This window comes from Heterocephalus glaber, unplaced genomic scaffold (genome assembly GCF_053883595.1).
Source record: "Heterocephalus glaber isolate CG9 unplaced genomic scaffold, H.glaber_assembly_v1.0 deba00001610, whole genome shotgun sequence".
NCBI lineage: Eukaryota > Metazoa > Chordata > Mammalia > Rodentia > Bathyergidae > Heterocephalus > Heterocephalus glaber.
The window spans coordinates 35,878,146-35,898,103 of NW_028258381.1; the positions used below are offsets into that span (position 1 = coordinate 35,878,146).

The window sequence follows — 19,958 nt, forward strand, 5'->3', positions numbered from 1 at the left end:
TTGTTGAGACACTTCCACACAGCTTCCCACGTGGCTTTGCTCTTCTGCGGTCCCAAATCTGAGCCCAGGGCTCCCCCATGGTTTTGAGAACAGCCTTCCCAGTAGGCACAAGTTGACACCTCCTCACAGCTTTGAATGACTTGTGTTTCCCTTTGCTGTGGTGATGTGTGCCGCTGGCGTTTTCACTGGGAGTGTACCACCTGAAATCAAAGGTGAAATTAGTCCACAAGTCTGTGAGGTATGACCAAAAGCATGGTGAATGTTTTAAAGACTCTTTGATGTATTACAATAAAGACACATTGCCATTACAGTAATTCCCTTCAGAATCCTCCCTCTCATTCTGAACACGCTTGTCCCATCGCTCTGGCCGTTTTCGACAGCACTTCTGGAAGTCTTCAGTTGTGCTGTCCTGGCTACCTCCATCTCCTGAATCAGTTCAAAATGTTTCCCTTTCAAGGTCATTTTGACTTTGGGAAAGAGCCACAAGTCACACAGTGCCAGGTCCTGTGAGTAAGGGGGGTGAGGACATGCCATCATGTTTTTTTATGAGCCTGCCTTTCCTTTGGATGGCACTTGGCAGAAGCATGCATTGCATTTTTGACCACACCATGTAAAGACACTCAGGAAAGAGGATTTCTAGAACGACTTCAGAAAGAACAATGGGATAAATATGTTTGAAATGGCGTATTGGTGGGGGGGCTTATGGCAATGTGTAGTGGATGTGTTTTGTTTAACGCACTGTATATTGTGATCACCCTGGCATGTTTCTGCATCTCCCTGGTCTGGTTTGGTGACAGGCTCACAGGACATGTGCTTCAGTCCCCTGCATAGCTCTCCTGGGGCCAGGACCTGGCACCTCAGGGCTCATGAGCAGGCTGTGAGGACCACAGGCAATTCTTTAAGAATTATGGCTTTACTTAGTTTTTTGTTTCTTCATTGCTAACTTTGGTAACTTTTGTTTTCCTGCAAAATTATCCATTACCAGGGCCAGGGATTTAACTCAGTGGTTCCGCCACCTGCCCTGCAAGCACAAATCCCTGGTCCTAACTGTTTGCTTTTTTGGTAGCGGGGATCGAACGCCGGACCTTGTGCTTTCGAGGCAGGCGCCGGAACCACTGAGCTAAATCCCTGGCCCTGTGGCGATATTTTCACTGTCTGTGCTGTGCTTCTGTTTACCATGCCTATCACCTGTGTCATCCTTTTTTGCCTATCGAAATGGATTTTAGAGAATCCCCCTGTGGATTGGGGGATTATTCTTAAAACACTGAGCTCCCTTCTTGCTGAGCACTAGAGCAGAGTGCTCAGCTGTTGCTTTATTGCCTGATGACTGCTTGAACTTTGCATTATTTCCCGTGCCATCTTTTGCTTTTGTTTGGATTTGTAATCTGCTTCTTCTCACTTACGCCAGTGCTTTTGCTGCCCAGTGTTGTTTTCTTTATCATTACGTCTTAGTCCCCTTTATGGGTTGTCTTCCTTGTATGACTGAGTCATCTGGGGACTCTTGTGCAGCTCTTGGTGGCCCCCGCTTGGCCACAGTGCTGGGAAATGCTCTGTCCTTCAGCCCTTGAAGATACAATTCCATTATTCTTAGCATTTTACCTTGCTGAGAAGTCTCGAATCTGTCTGTTGTGAGACTGGTGTCTTTATCTCTCTTTTGGGAGCTCCTGGTCATCGTTCATGTTCTGCATTTCCCCCACAGCATTTCTGGGTGGCTTCCTGGGGTATGGGGGAGCCACGCTGTCTTCGTGGCCTCTTGCTTGGTGGCTCCGCCAGACTCTGCTCTCTGCCTTCCTGGGAGATGCTCCCTACCTCCTTGATGCTCTTGCTTATTTTATGTGTCTGCTGCGTTCTCAGAGATCTGTCCTGGCTGTTCAGCTCATTAATTCTCCACTTGGCTGTCTGTGTGTAATCTGCTGGTTTAAATTTTAGTGATTTTGCTTTTTAAAAGTCTAGAGTTTACTGACCAAGTCGGATTTATCCCAGGGATGCAAGGATGGTTCAACATTTGTAAATCAATAAATGTAATGCACTATAATAACAGAGTCAAGGTCAAAAACCATATGATCATCTCAATAGACGCAGAAAAAGCATTCGACAAAATCCAGCACCCATTCATGATAAAAACCCTACAGAAAATTGGAATAGAAGGTCTTTACCTTAACCTGATTAAGGCTATCTATGAAAAACCAACAGCCAACATCATACTAAATGGTCAAAAACTGAAAACTTTCATGCTAAAATCAGGAACAAGATAAGGATGCCCACTATCACCGCTCCTGTTCAATATAGTTCTGGAAACATTAGCCACAGTGATTAGAAAAGAAAAAGAAATAAAAGGAATAGATAGGAAAAGAAGAAGTTAAACTGTCATTATTTGCTGATGATATGATACTTTACATAGAAGACCCAAAAAACTCGGTCAAAAGACTTCTAGACTTAACTGACAGATTCAGTAGAGTAGCTGGATACAAGGTCAACACTCAAAAAACAATAGCCTTCTTATACACAAATAGCAGACTCACTGAGAGAGAAATTAGGGAAACAATTCCTTTTACAATAGCATCCCCCCAAAAAAGAAATATCTAGGAATCAATCTAACAAAGGAAGCAAAAGACCTCCACACTGAAAACTGCAGCACTCTGAAAAAAGAGATCGAAGAGGATACAAGAAAATGGAAAGACATCCCTTTCTCCTGGGTAGGAAGAACCAATATAGTGAAAATGGCCATACTTCCAAAACTACAATATAGATTCAATGCAATGCCAATTGAAATTCCAACAATATACTTCACAAAACTAGAGAAAACAATCCAAAAATTCATTTGGAACCATAAGAGACCTAGAATAGCTAAAGCAATTCTAAGCAACAGAGACATGGCTGAGGGTATCACAATCCCCAACTTGAAACTATACTACAAATATACTGTGATAAAATCAGCATGGTACTGGCAAAGGAACAGACCTGAGGATCAGTGGAACAGATTAGAAGATGCAGAAACAACTCCAGACATGCTCAGCCATCTCATCTTTGACAAAGGAGCCAACCACCATCATTGGAGGAGAGATAGCCTCTTTAATAAATGGTGCTGGAAAAACTGGATTTCAACCTGCCAAAGATTAAAACTAGACCCATACCTATCACCATGCACTAAACTAAGATCAAAGCAGATTAAAAATCTAAATATTAAGACAGAAACACCAAACTTGCTGGAAGATAAGTTAGGTAGGACTCTTGAAGACATTGGCATAGGAAAAGACTTTATGAACAAAACCTCAGCAGCACGAGAACTAGCAGAAAGAATCAACAACGGGGATCTCATCTTATTAAAAAGCTTCTGCACTGCAAAAGAAACCACTAACAGAGCTAAGAGACAACCTACAATATGGGAAAAAAATTTTTAGCAGCTGTACCTCAGACAAAGGACTACTATCTAGAATATATAAAGAATTGAAAAAATCAGACCCCCCCAAATTCAAAGACCCAATTCAAAAATGGGCATCTGAAATGAACAGACATTTCTCAGACAAGGAAGTAAAAGCAGCAAACAAATATATGAAAAAATGTTCAACATCACTCTTCATTCGAGAGATGCAGATGAAAACAACACAGATTCCACCTCACCCCAGAAAGAATGGCTGCTATCAAGAAATCAACCAATAACAAATGCTGTCGGGGGTGTGGGGAGAAAGGAACCCTTCTCCATTGTTGGTGGGAGTGCAGACTGATGCAACCAGTGTGGAAATCAGTATGGAGATACCTCAAAGAACGAGGACTAGAGGTCCCATTTGACCCAGCCATCCCCCTGCTGGGTAGCTTCCCAAAAGAATTAAAAGAATCATACCACAGTGATATATGTGCACCTATGTTTATAGTGGCATAGTTTGTAATAGCTAAAGCTTGGAAACAGCCCAAGTGCCCATCAACTGGAGACTGGATAAAGAAGAAGTGGTTTTTTTTATAAAATGGAGTACTACTCAGCCGTAAAGGACGAGAAACTAGAGTCATTTATAGCTAAATGGATGCATATCGAGGCCATCCTCTTAAGTGAAATAAATAGGACACACATGTGTAAATACCGAATAGTTTCACTAGTGTGAGAAACTGAAAGTGTAAACAAGGGTTAAAATGATTAAAACAAATAAATGATAAATTGAAATAGGAAAAAAGGTCCAAAGATGAAGGAGTGAAGGGAGAGGAAGGGGAAAGGAAAAGAGGGAAAGGAAAAACTATGAGAAAAGAAAAAAAAATGGAAACAAAATCTATGTAAATAGGGAAGGGTGGAGGGGGTGAAGGGCGCACAGGTAATGGGGAAAAAAATAAGAACCAAGATGCATCATGTGCAGGTAGAAGCACCCAATGATAAATGTAACTGTATTGTATACCTAAAATGGACCAATAAAAGAACTGAAAAAAAAAAAAAGTCTAGGGTTTAGCTGTGCATGGTTGCACACGCCTCTGATCCCAGCACTTGGGAGACTGAGGCAGGAGGATCACTGTGAGTTCCAGGCCAGTCTGGGGTACATAGTGAGTTCAATACCAGCCTGAACTATATAGCAAGACCTTGTCACAAAAAAACACAAAAAGTCTAGGGTTTTCTTTGGTTTCTTTTAATTTAACCAGTTCTTTTTTCTTTTTTTTTGGTACCGGGGATTGAACTCAGGACCTTGCACTTTCGAGGCAGACAGGGTTCCACTGAGCTAAATCCCTGGCCCACGTTCTTCTTTTAAATTAAATCCATCTGTTCAATCATGTTTTACATCCTTTATCTTTTCAGTCCCTTGAACTATGATTGATTAGTGATTTCATGTCTTCTGCCTCTCTATGGCTTCAGTGTTGGAGGCGACAGTCCTGTGTCACCTGTCTGCACCCCTGACAGGCTGGTTGCCACATAGGTGGCATTCTGCAGTGCCCAGCCCTGTGCTGGGGGTGGGAGTCCTTGCTGTCCTGAGTGCTGGTCCTGGCTCTGGGCCCGGCCCTGGCTTCTGGGGCTGGTCCTCGCCCTCCCTGGCTGTGTGGCCTCACTCTGTGACTGCAGGTGGCTTTGACTGTCTCTGTTCCACCCATCCAGTGGGCAGCAGGTGGCTCTCTGGCCTCAAAGGACCCACCAGTGAAGGCCCCGGGGTTCAGGAACCTAGCTTCAAGTGGCCCGAACTCATCCGAGGCCATACTTCGTGTTGTTGCCTGTGCAGATACCCCTGCCCCCTTCCCGGAGCACAGAGTCTTAGCCAGAGGGCAAAGGTCGTTGGCAGTGCTTGGTCTAGGGGTGTTTCCACCCTGCGGATTCTGAGTCAGGCTTGAAGTTTGAGGGCCAGTGGTCCCCTATGAGCTGCCTTCCTGTCACTCCAGGTGCTGCCCTCCTACCTCTGCTGGGCACCAAGGCTGCTCTCCCAGTCCCCAGTGGCACTTAGCAATTTATGTTCAATATTCCCACCAAGAGGCAAATATTTACATGTTTTTGGCAGTATGGGGGATTGAACCCAGGGCCTCCACACTGAGCTACAACCCAGCTTTAAAAAATTTTATTAATTTTGAAAGAGTCTGGCTAAGTTGCTAAATTGCCCATGCTGACCCAGAACTTGGAACCCTCGTGCCTCAGACTCCTACAAGGCTGGGATTATAGGCATGCACTGTCATGCTCCATTTGTGTAAGAAATAATTCCGGTGTGCATACACACAGGCTTATAATCTTTCACCCCAAGTCTTTGGGCTAGATGTGTTGGGCTTCAGAGTATTCTGGAATTCAGGAAGATTACACAGTGGGCATGCTGGGTACTGCAAGGCACCCACAACCAGTCAGCACCCTGCTTATGGGTGAGCACACAGGACAGGAGTCCTGCAGACCAGCAGCTCACAGAGGCCTCAGACCTGGCGTCCCAGTGAGACCACTCCACATTACAGGGTGGCAGGCTCAGCGTGGCATGGCTCGAACCTGCCCTGGTGCCTCCATCCAGTCTGCCCAGCAGGTGGCCCTGCAGCATCCAGAGTCTGCCTCTTACGCGTGTCTTCCCTTTGCCCTCAGAGACAGCTGCCTGTTCTCCTTCAGGAAGGAAGAAGCAGCACCCACTGTCTTGTGTGGCTGCCTCCCCCTTACTCCTCACTGGCTCCCTCCACTCTGGGCCTTGTGTCGCATCGCTGCCTCTGTTCTCTGTGTGCTGTGTGCCCACACTCCGCAGCACTCCCCCTTAACCCTGCCACCTAGGTCTGAGGGACCACCCAGGAAATATCTGTTCCTCTTGGCCACATCCTGATGCCACTGGGTGTGGGGACACTGCCCTCCTCTGACTGGTGTCCCTGAGGTGCTCTTGCCTGCCTCATGTCCCCGTCCTTGCCCGGCGGCTCTCCTTCCCAAGCTCTGGCTGGCCTCTGGGTGTCCCCTCTTCGCCCTCTGTCCATTTCCCTAGGAGATCCCTGTCTACTCTGCCCCTGTGCCTTTGCCCCCGCTTCTCTCTGGGTCAGTGTTGGCTGTCCCGGGCTGCTTGGCCAGGCTGCGATTCCCTCTCTGGCCTTTGCCCTGGCATCTCCCGTGCTCCTCACCCATCCACTCCTGCCACCATCCAGCCCTCCTCGCCTTGCAGGTTGGCACCTCCATACTTTCCTGTTCCCATGAGGTCCTCTGGCAGGAACATGGCAGGACTGTGTGCTTGCTGTGAAGACACGAGGCATGCAAGGGCACGGTCATAGGAAACCCTCCCCTGCCGCCCCCAGTCGCCAGGCCCTGCTGACACCTTGCAGCCCCTCTCTCCTCTCTCTCTCCTTCCCTCCCGTGCCCCTCCCTGCCTTCTTTCCTTCCCCTCTCCCTCACCCATTTCCGGCTGGCCAGCTCTAGGCTGTCGTGGACTCCTCCCCTCCAGGCCTGCTTTTGTCCCTTGCCCCAGATGGGCCTGGGTGGGAGAGGCTGGGTTTCCTGGCATCTAACCAGGGGCCCCTGGGGCGTGGCCGGCTGGCAGGTGTCGTGTGCTGGATGCCAACCCTGCTTGGTTTGACACTGAGCTCCATGTGGCAGTGCCTGGTGGTTTCTTTTCCAGTTGAAGCTTCTGTACGCCTTTGAGTTCAGGGTGAAATTGAGAAGGGCGACAGATGTTGGAAGCAAAGTGGAATCAATTCTGAAGAGCCAGATTAATCTTTGCCCGACCACGCACAACTCTGCCTGCTGCGTACCTGCTTGGTGCGTGTGTGTAATCCACACCGCATTGGGAAGGACTTTGGAAAGAGCAAGGCACCCTCTGGCTCAGAAGCCTGTGGAGCTACAGGAAAGCTGCAGAATAGACGGTCTTAAGCTGGGAGCAGAACAGAGAAGGTCAGCATTGTTTTTGGACAAAAGTGACATTACATCCGAGGGGACAGGTGACATCTTAGGCCCTGGGAGAATCTGGGGCAGAGGGAGAAAGTGAAAACCCTGGCCCTTCTCTGATCACTTGCAAACCAGCTGCACACAGTCCCAGCAACATGCTACCCCTGGACCCCGGCCTGAGTGTCCACGTCATCCCTCTGGTCCGTGGCCTTCCCCCGTGACCTCCTTGTGGACACAGGCAGCTGGACAGCCCCTTAGAATTCTCTAGAGAGGAACAGAAGCACACGGACCCTGGGCCAGCTAGGTGACAGGCAGCAGGGTGCCCTCCTTGCCCGAGGCCAGTCCACGTCAGATCTGGGGTACACAACTGTTTGGGATGCTCAGTAGTGTCCAGCAGATGTGATTATGGACACTTAGGGACAAATGTGGCACCTGTGCTGCTGGGACCCCCAGGCAGCCCTCAAAGCCTGTCCAGGGGCGTTGGTGAGATGAGGAAAGATGTTAGAGGTGTGCGTTGGTATTTTAAAGTGAGGAATTACCACCTCCATCTCTCAGACGTTCCCCGGGGCCCATATGGGACAATCATCCGAGGGTCCTAGTCACTCAGAGGGTGACTGACACCCATACCCTGGGGCTGGCACTGACGGACTCAGGAAAGATGGTACGGGTGGTGGGTGTGGGGCTGCCGGTCGAGGCAGGTAGGGGCCCCAGTGTGTCACTGTCCCCTGCAGATGGAGTCCTTTGAGGGAGCCGGCAGGCCTGGGAGGGAAGGATCCCCAGCCCGGACTGGCCAGGAGGGTCTGAGCTGCTTAGGGCTTTGCACTAGGTGCTTGGCATCTGGGAGCATCCAGAGTGGTAGCTGCTGGTTTTATTAAGTGGCATAACAGTGCCCCCTGTGGATAAAGAACCAAGCTGCAAGAGGGCTTTTGGTGGGAATGCCACGCCCCACTCCTGCAGATCTCAGAAGTTTCTTTGGCTAACAGTGCCCGTGCTGGGCTTTCTGATGATCACCTCTGGAACTTCACACAGTGAGCCTTGGCTGCTGCCTCTTGGTTCATCAGCTTCACAGCCCTCTCCTGATTCCTGTTTTGATAAAGGAAGATTTCAGTAATATTTGTGCACCTCTCAAATAATTCTGTTACTGTGTGTTTCCTTGGTAATCACCTGTTCACCTAAGTAACTCACAGACGGTCCTGTTTTTGGCTCTTAAATAACACATTTGAACTCATGTTTTTTGTCCTAAAAGCTATAGACCTCACTCCCTTCCTTATGCATGCACTCACATGCATGTGCACACATGCTCTCTTCTTGCATCTGCAGCCGCTTTATTATCTAATTTCCAAAGAGAAGCTATGGAAGCAGTTCATTTACCAGAATCCATTCCTTGGCGTCTGGCTCTCCTTCTTGCTAGGCTTGTCAGAGCCTCTGATGTCTTGTGGGCACGTACCAAGTGGGTGTGTACATAATTCCTAACTTCCAGCCTAATGTGGTGGGTGATAACAGTAGTTGTTTTTGTTCCTGTTCCATGGGAACTAACTTTCTTCCAGGACAGAGCTGCAGACTGAGCCCCCCGGCTCGTGGACCAAGCATAACTGAGTCTTTCTGTCTCGGTAGCCAGGAACCCATCTCCTGGGCCAGCTTCACCATGGCCGACCTAGTTCCAGACCTGCAGCACATCCTTTTCTGGATGTCTAACTCCATTGAGCTCCTGTATTTCATCCAGCAGAAATGCCCGCTCTACATGCAGAGCATGGAAGAGGAGCTGGATGTCACAGGTAGGGCCTGTGTTGGCACACTCTAGTAGGGTGCCGTCCTCAGGCACAGTTGGCCGGCTGTGACAGGAGGGTTGGATTCCTGTCGGGGCTTCCTTGGTGCCAGGCTCAATGCAAGCAGTGATTTAGGGGCAGCCTCTGAGACCAGAGCTGGCAGTCTGGGCTGACCTGGTGCCTCTGTGTGCAGCACATGGGTGCTCTGTGCCACAGAGGCACCTTGCCTGCAGCTGGCTCAGTTCTCCTTACAGCAGGCTGAGGACACAGAGGACCTTAGGCCGGGGAAAGACGGGTACATCATAAACCAAATGCCAGCTCAGAGAGGCACAAAAAGGTTGCACAGTTGTAGACTGAGTCATGTTTAGAGGTTAACATGGGAAATGTGCACTTTAGGGTCTAGGAAGTAGAGTAGAAGTGTTCTGTGAACACCAGCTGAGAGGTGGTTTCTGGTGGGGAGTCTGGGGGCTCTGTGGGGTGGGTGGAGCCAGGCCGTGGGTACAAGTAGACTTTACCTGACGTATGTCTGCTGATGGCCATGTGGGGCTGGAGCTGATCTGGGAGGCTCTGATAGAGCTGGCACGCACAGCACCTGCAGTAGGACCAGTGTGCTGACAGGAACCTGGGTCCCAGGACAGAGCCTTGGTGGGTGGCCCTGGTGGTGTCCCACACAGCTGTGTCCGGCTGTGGCTGAAACAGAGGTGCTCACTGCCTTCACATCTGTGGAGCTCTAGGCTGCTCGGGCCTGGCTGGGGTGCCTTGGGGGGCCGAGCGGGGGTGGCTTGGTAGCCCTGTTTCTGAGGGCCCCGGCCATGGTGGGGTCAGCCGAGGCCTGTCTCCCTGGCTGTGTCCACCAGATATTGCTGTCCCCTGGGAAGCAGCTTGGGCTCCAGCAGAAAGAGACCCCAGGATCCAAAGCCAGCCTGGGCCTGGCAGGCCGCACTTTGTGGTTCTGGACCCTATGGGGTCTCTGGCACCTCATGGGCAGCTGTCCTGAGAGCAGGGCTCTTGATGGCGTTGGGTGGGATTGGGGCATCTGTGGTACCACCTTCAGGACAGGCTCCTATCTGCTTCAGGGGCCTGGAGCTGAGCTGGCTGCTGAGACCAGAAGGGACCATGGACCATTTCCCTGCCCTCTAGCTCACAGTGGGGAAGGTGGGCCTCTCCGTGGGCTCCAGGGCCTCGGGACAGCAGCCACTGTGGGTGTGTGGAGGGAAGCTAGGCCACCAGCATGGGCCCTTCTGTGCCCCTGGGGCATTCCAGGCCATGGCCTGTCCCTTGTACCCTTGGGTGTACATGAAGAGCAGCCAGTTTGACTGCTAGAGAGGAGTGTCCTCTACCTGGCTTAGGTCTCCAGAGCATGACCTCACCTGCCCCATGCCTCACTCAGTTCTGGTGTCCGACTGCCATTGCTCCCTGTCCCATTTGATTCCTGCTTCTTTCTCTTCCTCTAAGGCCTGTGTCTCCTCCCAACTTCTCGGGGAGGGGGTGCTGCCCTCCTTGTGCTGTGTGGTAGGGCTGGGGGCTCTGGACAGGGAGGGTCCTTTTGTTCTGGCTCCTGGGGACAGTTGGCTCAGGAGCTAGCTCACCCACCTGCGTGACTCCAGAGGTCCCACTGTGTGGCTCTCTAGGCCAGTGCTCAGAGTTGCAGTCTGGTCCAGGGACCCTCTCCCAGCTGCATGGGTTGTGGTACCATCGCCTCCATTTCAGGGAGGAAGCTATTTCTGGTCTGTCGGGCCTGGGAGCTGGGACACTGAGCCCAGGGCTGTGCTCAAGCTGGACCTGGGAGACTCAGCCCAGGATCTGACTCAGGAGAGGTCACACCAACCTGACCACCAGGCAGCATCAGGGGCCACAGGTCAGGGTGCTGAACTTGTGCAGGAAATGGCTGTGGGACAGATCCTGTCATCAGGCATATCATGTCCTGAGAGCTGGGACAATCACTTTTATCAACCTGATTCTATGTCCAAGCTCTTACCCAGGGCCCCCACTGTGCTGTCAGGGACATGGCCACATGGCATCCACTCAGGATCCCACACACTCTGCCTACAGCTCAGCACCTGGATGTGCAGTGGGTGGGGCACCCAGTCCTGGGGCTCTGGATCCTTGCAGAGGTTCCCACAGGAAAAGCAGCTTAAGTGGTCCCCCGGGACATCTGGCCCTGTGTGGTGTGTAGGGGAGCCTGCTCCAGGGCTTCACCCTGCCACCTGTGGCCTCACTGCCCGCTTCCTGCCAGCTCTGTTCTGTCCCTGGGAACACGTGGCTCTGGATGCTCAGATAACCTGCAGCTCAGGGGCAGCTGCAGTCAGGCGCCTGCCTCAGATGAGCCAGTACAGGTGAGGGCCCCCACACATCTGGCTTCCACAAGACGATGAAGATGTTGGGGCAGCAGTCCCTGGGGGCTAGGGTGGGCGTGTAGGCTATGAGGGTTTCCTCCGTGCTATCCCTGGGCAGGGTGGTGGCAGGTTCAGGTTGAGCATGGTGAGTTCTGAGGCTGGCTTTTCACACACTCAAGCCCATGTGGGCGCATGGGTGGAGCACTGAGGAGAGGGCTGGGCAGAGGCTGGGTCGGGTCCCTGCTCTTTGCTGTGCTCCATCTGGAACGGGGGCACTCCAGGAGGGAGTCCGTGAGCACGGAGCCCAGTGACACCCAGTGGCCATCCCCCTGCAGGCTCCAAGGAGTCGGTGTTCTCTTGCACACTGACGGCCAGTGAAGAGGCCATGGCGGTGCTGGAGGAGGTGGTGCTCTATGCCTTCCAGCAGTGCGTGTACTACCTCTCCAAGGTGCGACGCTCTTCCAGGGACCTGGATGTGCTCCCTCACACCCCCCTCCCCCAGGTTACCCTTCTCACCTGGCAACCCGGGCACCATCTGGCCCTTCTCTTCTCTTGAGAAGTCTTGTGTGGGGCACATGGGATGCTGTACTGCTGCCACCTCCACACCAGCTTGTGCTGGTCCTTTGTCCTGAGCCACCTGCGGTGCTTTGGGAACATGGGGCACCCCTTTCCCAGTCTCCACAGGGTGTTTCCAGCCCCCTTGTTGGGACCCATCCCACCAGCCCCACCTTTATGCATTGCCTCTAACAGGAACACGAGCCATGTGATGGGCGAGGCCAGTGGAGCTGAGCCCACTGTGCCTGACTGGGCTCCCTCAGGGCCTGTTCCACAGGCTGTCCTGCCAAGGCAGGGCCGGGGCTTGTTAGGTGGGGTCTTCAGCCTGTTCCCAATGCCCCTAAAGTGTTGTTGGGGGTCTCTTCGCCCTACAGTGCCTGTACGTCTGCCTCCCTGCCCTCCTGGAGTGCCCCCCATTCCAGCCAGAGCACCAGGAGAGCTGGCGCGGAGGGCCCGCGCTGCCTGAGGAGCTGCACCGAGTCGTGGCTGTGTACCAGGCCGCCCTGGATCTCCTGCGACAGCTTCAGGTGCACCCTGAGGTGGCCTCCCAAATGCTCGCCTACCTCTTCTTTTTCTCAGGCACACTGCTGCTCAACCAGCTGCTGGACAGGGGTGAGTGCGGCTGCATGAGGCCAGGGCTGTGTGGCTCCTGAGGGACGCTCTGCTTTGCCCTGGCCGGGCTGGGGCTGGGGCTGGGGCTGGCTGTGGTGCTGTGGGCAGGTGGCAGGCTGAGGCCAGGGAAGGAGGTGTGCCCAGAGGGGACTAAGTCTGTGCTGCTGCCAAGGCTCTACCCTCAGACCTTGCCTTGCTAAGCTGATGTCCTCTGCCCATGCTGGCCTTGGAGCACAGTTACCTCCAGCCAGGGCCACTGCTGGGGACAGAGAAGTGTCCATAGCACATGTGAAGTGGCACTGGGGTGAGGTGTGTGTGCTGAGGCCTGCACTCTGGAGCCCGAGCTGTCACAGCCTGTCCTGCCCGGTGCCCTGCCTCCAGCCCCCCACCCGGACAGGGCCTGGGAAGCTGGGGCAGCGTCTCTCTCAGGTGTGCTGCAGCTCTGCCGTCCTCGGTGGCCTGGGAGGGGAGAGCAGGCTCTGAGGAGCCTGGTGTGGGTTCCCGCGCAGGGGCCTGCATCATCCTCCCTCTCCCATCCCTTCCTCAGGCCCCTCCCTGAGTTGCTTCCACTGGCCCAGAGGTGTCCAGGCCTGTGCCCGCCTGCAGCAGCTCCTGGAGTGGGCGAGGAGCGCCGGCCTGGGGGTGTCCGGGGAGCACTTCTTCCGGAAGCTGTCCTGCACCCTGCACCTGCTGGCCACCCCCAGTGCCCAGCTTGTCCAGGTGGGGGAGTCACAGTAGCATGGGAGCTCTGGGGCCATATGGTAGTGCCTTGGGCTTACAGACTGTGTCAAGGGTGGCAGGGAACCTTGCTTTCTGGGCCCAGAAAACTCAGTTTCCTTGAAAGTTTGCAGAACTGTCCCTACTTGCAGTTGGCAGGGTAATGGCCCCAGAAGTGTCTGTGTCCAGTCCATGGGCCTTGTGACTGTCACTGCACATGGCAAAGGGGACTCTGCAGATGTGATAAGATTAGGAATCTTGAGATGAGGAAGTGGCCCTGGGTCATGCAGACGGGCCCAGGCTAATAAAGCAGGTCCACAGAGTGAGCCAGGGATGGAGGGCAGGAGAAGAGGGACTTGCCTGGTGGCCAGCTCTGAAGATGGCAGGGCTGGGAGTCCAGGAGCCCAGCTGGCAGCCAGCACAGAAATGTGATTTCAGCCACAGGAAGGGACCCAGAAGGGCAGGAGGTGGATCCTCCCACAGAGCCCAAGGACATGCCATGCTGTGGACACCTTGATTTCCACCACAGAGCCTGCTGCCTTGGGAGCCGTAGCCCTGTGGGGTCACACACTTGAGGCTCTAACCACAGGTGTGTGGGCATCTGTTCCAGCGACAGGAAATCACGCATACCTTGTCCTCCCCCACCGCCCGCCAGCCACCATCCCCTGAAAATGTCATCACATATAATGATGGAAATCCAACTGAGGGCTTCTTTTACTGCCTGGAAAACACTGGACAAGCTCCAGGCTGCCAGTGGCACCCACAGAGCAGCTCACGATGATACTCACTCTCTGAGCTGTACTGAGTTGTGCAGTGCGGCACCATGCCCAAGCAGACTGTGGTGCAGCCAGCTTAGCAGGGAGAGTAAGGCCTGCTGACTGAGGACTGGGGCACAACGTCTTGCCTGCATGTCCTGTCCGTGTGCACAGTGGCCACTGCTGAGCCCGTGTGCACAAGGCCACTGTGAGCCTGCAGCGTGCCACAGGCCTTGCTTCCTGTCTCACAAAGTCCTTGCAGCCTCTGCTGGCAGGCAGCCTTGTGACCCCATCGGGACAGTGTCACAGTGCTAAGGAGATTAGGATTTTCACACAGGAGCCCTCAAACATGGTCACCAGGCTCCCTGTTGGAACTGAGCCCCGCCAGCTGCTGGCCGGGCCCGGCATGCTCACCCCTCTGTGTCAGGGTGGTCAAACTGCAAAGCCACAGAACCCCGAGCCCCGTGGGCCAAAGGTAAAGCAGTGCTCAGTGGAAAACAAGCGAGGATGCCTGATCAGGAAGCAAGAAAGCAGTCCACAGAAAGCAGAAGGGACAAAAGCAACAGTCAGAGAAACAGTGGCACTGTGATAGAGAAAAGCAATAAAACCATGAGTTGGTGCTTTGTAACCTTTAATAAAGAAACGGGAGAAGGGTCAGGGATTTAGCTCAGTGGCACAGCACCTGCCTGGTAAGCACAAGGTCCTGAGTTTGATCCCTGGTACCGAAGGAAAAAAAAAGAAGTAAGAGAAAACACAAACTGCTAGTATTAATGAAAAAGGAGAGACCACTCAGTCTACATTGAAAATTAGTAGGAAGAGGATATTGTAATTACTGTAATAAGTTTATGCTGATAAATTTGACAATTTAGATTGATTGAACAAATAAGGAAATGAGTATTAATTAAAACTAGTACAAGAGGAAATAAAAATCGGAGTGTCCTATGCATTAAAGAGATTGACTCTTTTCTTCTGTGGCTGGTCATGGTAGGGCATACCTGTAATCCCAGCTGCTCCGAAGGCTGAGGCTGGAGGATCTCAAGTTCTACCCCAGCCTGCTGGGCGACTCAGCAACTCAGTGAGACCCTGTCTGGACACAAAAAGAGGGCTGGGGATGTGGCTCAGTGGGAGGGCGACCAAAAAACAAAAATAAATACTGTTTTTAGCTTGAGGATGCTATGGCTTCTGGCCATAGCTGAGTACCCCTGACAGATTATTCAAGGAGAGGAAACTCTATTACAAAATTATCCTGATAAAAATAAAGAGAAGTCATAAATGAGTCTGTAAATACAAAAAAATGGAGATTGTTGGGAATTAAAACTGAAGGCAGAAGGGAAAAGCTCAAAGGCACAGCTGGAAGATAAAGCCAAGGAAATCCAGAGAGCAGAGCAGAAAGGCCAGGAACTCACAGCATCAAAAAGATCCTCCCATGGGCCTGGGATTTAGCTCAGTGGTTCCGCCGCCTGAGGCGCAAGCACAAGGACCCAAGTTTGATCCCCAGTACCAAAAAAAAAAAATCCCCCCAAAGGCCCCTCACCCCCGGCATGAGGGTGAGGGCTGGAGGCCTCAGCGGGAATATGGACTCCTGGGGTCAGCAGCATGAGATACCTGCAGTGTAGATGTGATGACCACTGCCCAGGCCTCCGCACGTCAGTGGGAAAAGCAAGCAAGAGGGAAAGAAAGGACAGCAAGCCGAAGGAGCAGTCAGGAGGCTGCATCCAGCAGCAGCGTCCAGATAACGACCCAACCAGCTGGGGCAGTGAGGAGGCAGCTCAGGGACAGGGAGGGACCTGACCTAGACAGCATTGCAGAATACCCTGCAGAGCAGGGTGGAAGTGAGACCTGACCCAGAGAGGAGCCACCTGAGCCGGAGTCTGCATGCCAAGGAGCTGCCCCCAGAATCCCCAGCACCCAGCCCAGCTCATCCACTGGGATAGGAGGACGTCCATGCCCCAGCACGTGGGTGGCAGTGCCCGACCTGTGCCTTGTCATGAGGCTGGAGGGCCTGCCCCTGCAGTGAGGGACAAACAGCAAGAGGAATAGGCCCTGGGAAGGAAAGGAGGAGCCCAGCGTGAGACCAGAGAAGGGGTCCGCAGCAACTGCCCATCAGCAAAAAGACTGCAGACATAGCTCAGCGTGCAGGTCCTGGGTTCAACCCCCAGTATGACAAAACAGAAGGAAAAAGGTTGTGCTTACCCTGAGCTCCTACAGCCGGTCAGTCCCACTTCGGACCGTCTGCCTTTTCCGTGCATCTCCAGCCCGCTTGATTTCTTTCACGTTGTGTGAGTTGGGGATCCGATTTCAGCCCCTGACCCTCCCAGTTCCTGGCTGGTGATGGGAATGCCTGGGTTGGTGACCTTGGTGCTGTCCCCTGGCTGACCTCATGCAAGCCCTAGGGCCGTGTGTTCCCCGGGGATCCCTGCCCTGTGCCTGACCCTCCCTGGGAGGGGGCTGTGCTGGGCACGCTGTGCACTTCGAGGCCTCTGACCCAGCTCCTCCTCACCTCCAGATGAGCTGGGCCACCCTGCGGGCCACGTTCCCTGCCCTGAGCCCTGCGCAGCTGCACCGGCTGCTGACCCAGTACCAGCTGGCCTCGGCCATGGGCCCCATGAGCGCCTGGGAGCCTGGACCCCAGGACTGTCCCGATGCCTTCCAGTCAGGTGAGGCTGCCAGGGGCAGGAGCCAGGGGGCTGAGGACCGGGTGGGACCACTGTCCCCAGGCTGAGGGCGGCCACACAGTGGAGGTACCTGCCCCTCAGAGGGGAGTGTGGGCCCCCCCGCACCTGGGGCCTGCCCTGCCCTACAAGTCCATGCCCAGCTCCCAGCCCCAGCTCGGGTCTGAGGTCCCCCTTGTCCTCATGGAGCCTTGGGCTGCATGCTGTGCAGTTACTCACGGATATGTACATGCACATCTTTATCTACAGATTACACACCCGCCTCCTCCATGGGCACCGTGCACAGTGCAGTACATAAACAAAACACATGAAGGGGGTGGGAGATGCTTCTGCCCCCAGCCCTTCTCTATTCATCCATTGGTGCCTGAGGCCTACACACATCCTGCTCTGAGCTGGGAGCTCAGCAGGCATGTCACCTCCGGGGTCCCTGCCACCTAAGAGGTGCTGCGGTGCTTTAGTGGACAGAACCTTGTGTGCACATAGTCTTATGATCCTGGCCACCTGGGTAGGGACAGGCTCACCTCCTGGCCTCTCAGTGCCCGGGAGCTCGCCTGGCTCAGTCAGGTGATCTGCTCACAGTGGCTGCATGGGATATGCTGAGAGTTCCAGGTTTCGAAGCCTGGTCCTCATCCCGGGGAGCTTGGACACCCTACCTACTGGGTGGAGAAGGGCTCAGAGCCGGGCTGGGGTGGTCGCCCAGGTGGGATCCCATCTCCTGTGGCCTGGGTGGGTCAGGCCTGGAGCTCAGCCTGTTGGTTCAGACCCCACATGCCAAGTGGGGCCTGGGGGGGGTGCCAGCGACACCCCCTTACTCGCTCCACCGCAGAGCATGTCCTGGAGTCCTATGAAAAGCCCCCGCCCATCGTCCTGCCCAGCGAGGGCTTTCAGGTGGACCTGGAGGCCGATTGCCCAGATGACAGCATCTACCAGCACCTGCTCTACATCCGCAACTTCCTGTGGGGGCTGCGTGGCCCAGCCAGTCCTGGCCGTGGTGGGCCCATGCAGCTGGCCAGCCTTGAGGTAGGGGCCAGAAGCTGGGGTAGGGAGCCGGGTCCCATAGCTGTCATGTGGCATAGGGTGCAGCCAAGCACAGGCCAGCATGAGTGAGCGCAGCCCAAGGCTGTAGACCCGGGCACGCCCCCTGGGTCCTCCTGCATTTTGCATGGTGCAGACTAGCAAATACCCTTTGCCTGGTAGCCCTGGGGCCCTGTCTCTTCCCAAGGGGCACCATCCCCCTGGCCCACCCTCCTCACTGCCTCTCTACTTCTTCCCCCCAGGGCCTGTATCATACCGTCCCTGAGGGGCACCCAGAGGGCCAGGGCTGCCCCCTGGCTGCCAGGGACCCCAGTGGAGGACCTCTCAAAGCTACTCCTGCACACTCCGTTCCTGGTGCTGGGGCTCCCAGGGCACAAGAGCCCCCAGAGGGACAGCATCCCAACCGAGGGGGCCACAGGGGCTCCCAGGCCGGCCTCCTGCACACAGATTCTTCCTGCCTGCTCACGCCCCCAGGCACCCCACTGGGGCTCAAGCCTGGGGGCCCCAGCTGGTCTGAGCCCAGAGGCCCCTGTGGAAAGATACTCCCCAAAGGGCAGAGGAATGGGCTGGACTCCCTGGGTGCAGTTCTAGAAGGTGAGGCGCATCCCCACGCATGCCCAACCCTTCAGACCCTGCCCATTGTCTTGGGGTGTTCCCATCTTGGGGTCCTAGGTATCTGGAACCTTCCCCCAGTGCGGGGACAATGGAGTTCAGAGGGGGAGGAAAGGGAGGCCTTGGCCCTGGGTGCCCACAGTGACCCAGGGACTCACAGTGGCCTCCATACCAGGTAGGGGACAGGTCTCGCAGGTCCAGGAGATGTGCACTTGTGGGCCAGAAAGCTTCTGGGAGGAGACGGAGGGAGGCATGTGTGGGCCTAAGTGTCTGTAAGCAGATGCCTCTGTGTGTATCCATAGCGGGGCCCCAGGGAGGAGCTTAGAACAGGGTCCTCTATGCTCAGGCTGAGTTTAGGGGTCCCTGAGCACTGGGGTCCTCTGGCAGAGCCTGGCTGGGGCAGCTGCCTGCACAGGTGTGCTCCAGACCAGGCCCTGGCTCTACCCTGACCAGGGACCCAGTGGGCATGAGTGAGTCAGAAAGGGAAGGCCAAGCCTGTGGCCCTCAGGGTGGGCATGGCTGGGTTCCAGACAGGGTCTGGTCAACTTGGGGCCCTCAGGAAGGGCAAACTTGGAGCCACATGGAGGGTGTGGAGGGGGGAGGAAGACGGGACCGAAGTAAAGAGGCCTGGGAGGCTCTGCTGAAACACACAGGAGCATAGGAGGCCACTGTCCTGGCGCAGCTGTGGGGCGGGACGAGGTCCCCCTTGCAGGCATATTGTGTGTGGCCAACAGGTGGACCCAACCCACACACCAGCTGCTCCCACACTCTGCCCTCCTGTGTCCTGACTTCCTGGGGTGGGTGCTGGTCTCCAGCCCTGTGGACCCCTCATGCCTCTGCACCCCTCCTTTCCCACCCAGGAGACACAGTGGCCCCCGTGGACGAGTCCCCTCTAGACCCCTCAAGTGGCAGCTCCAGCACTGAGGACTTCTGCTACATCTTCTCTGTGGAGCTGGAGCGAGGCCCCCTGGGGCTGGGTATGGGCCTTATCGACGGCATGGTGAGCGGCCCGGGCCTCCCCTGCCCACCCCTGCCCACCCCAAAGCCTCAGGCTGCCACTGCCCTTCCTGTCCAGTCTGGTCACAGCTTGTGCGGCCAGCTGGCCGTGGCCATGGCCTGGCCGGGGAAGGAATGTGGAGAAGGTTGCGGCTATGGAGCGTCTTCCGGGCCTACAGCTGCCTTGCTTGCTTGCCCAGGCTTCAAGATCTATCCTAGCCTCTGGGGGCAGTGCTGGGCCCAGTTCTTGCTCAACACTGGACACCTGTACTGAATAAACAGTCCATGCTGGGCTTGGGGACTTCGGGTGCTGAGGGAGGGGCTGTAAGTCCTTGCTGGGACAGCAGGTGTCAGCGTCCTCTGCTTCTCTCCAGCACACGCCTCTGGGCTCCCCTGGGCTCTACATCCAGACCCTGGTTCCAGGAAGCCCTGCAGCGGCCGATGGGCGGCTATCACTGGGAGACCGAATCCTGGAGGTGAACAGCATCAGCCTGATGGGTATCAGCTACATGAGGTACCACTGCCTCCCGACCCTCCTGGGCACCCTCAGAGGGCAGAGGGCGGGGCTCACCTTGTCCCACGGGCTCCCTGAGCAAGAGGGAGTCTGATTT

The 19,958-nt window shown here is 54.7% G+C and overlaps 1 protein-coding gene across 4 annotated transcripts in view; it reads left to right on the plus strand.

Annotated features, from left to right (window-relative positions):
• Positions 1–19,958, plus strand: part of Radil (Rap associating with DIL domain) — a 75,175-nt gene that overhangs the window by 50,107 nt on the left and 5,110 nt on the right. For 3 of the 4 annotated variants that reach the window (XM_021254675.2, XM_004840404.3, XM_087196454.1), the window contains 9 exons: positions 8,906–9,066; positions 11,729–11,841; positions 12,323–12,560; positions 13,108–13,280; positions 16,539–16,689; positions 17,531–17,724; positions 17,982–18,333; positions 19,212–19,351; positions 19,722–19,861. In XM_021254675.2, the coding sequence (XP_021110334.1) occupies positions 8,906–9,066; positions 11,729–11,841; positions 12,323–12,560; positions 13,108–13,280; positions 16,539–16,689; positions 17,531–17,724; positions 17,982–18,333; positions 19,212–19,351; positions 19,722–19,861 (1,662 nt within the window). Of the gene's footprint in view, positions 1–8,905; positions 9,067–11,728; positions 11,842–12,322; positions 12,561–13,107; positions 13,281–16,538; positions 16,690–17,530; positions 17,725–17,981; positions 18,334–19,211; positions 19,352–19,721; positions 19,862–19,958 lie in introns of those variants that run through there. The other variant, XR_015445504.1, reaches the window with a different exon arrangement.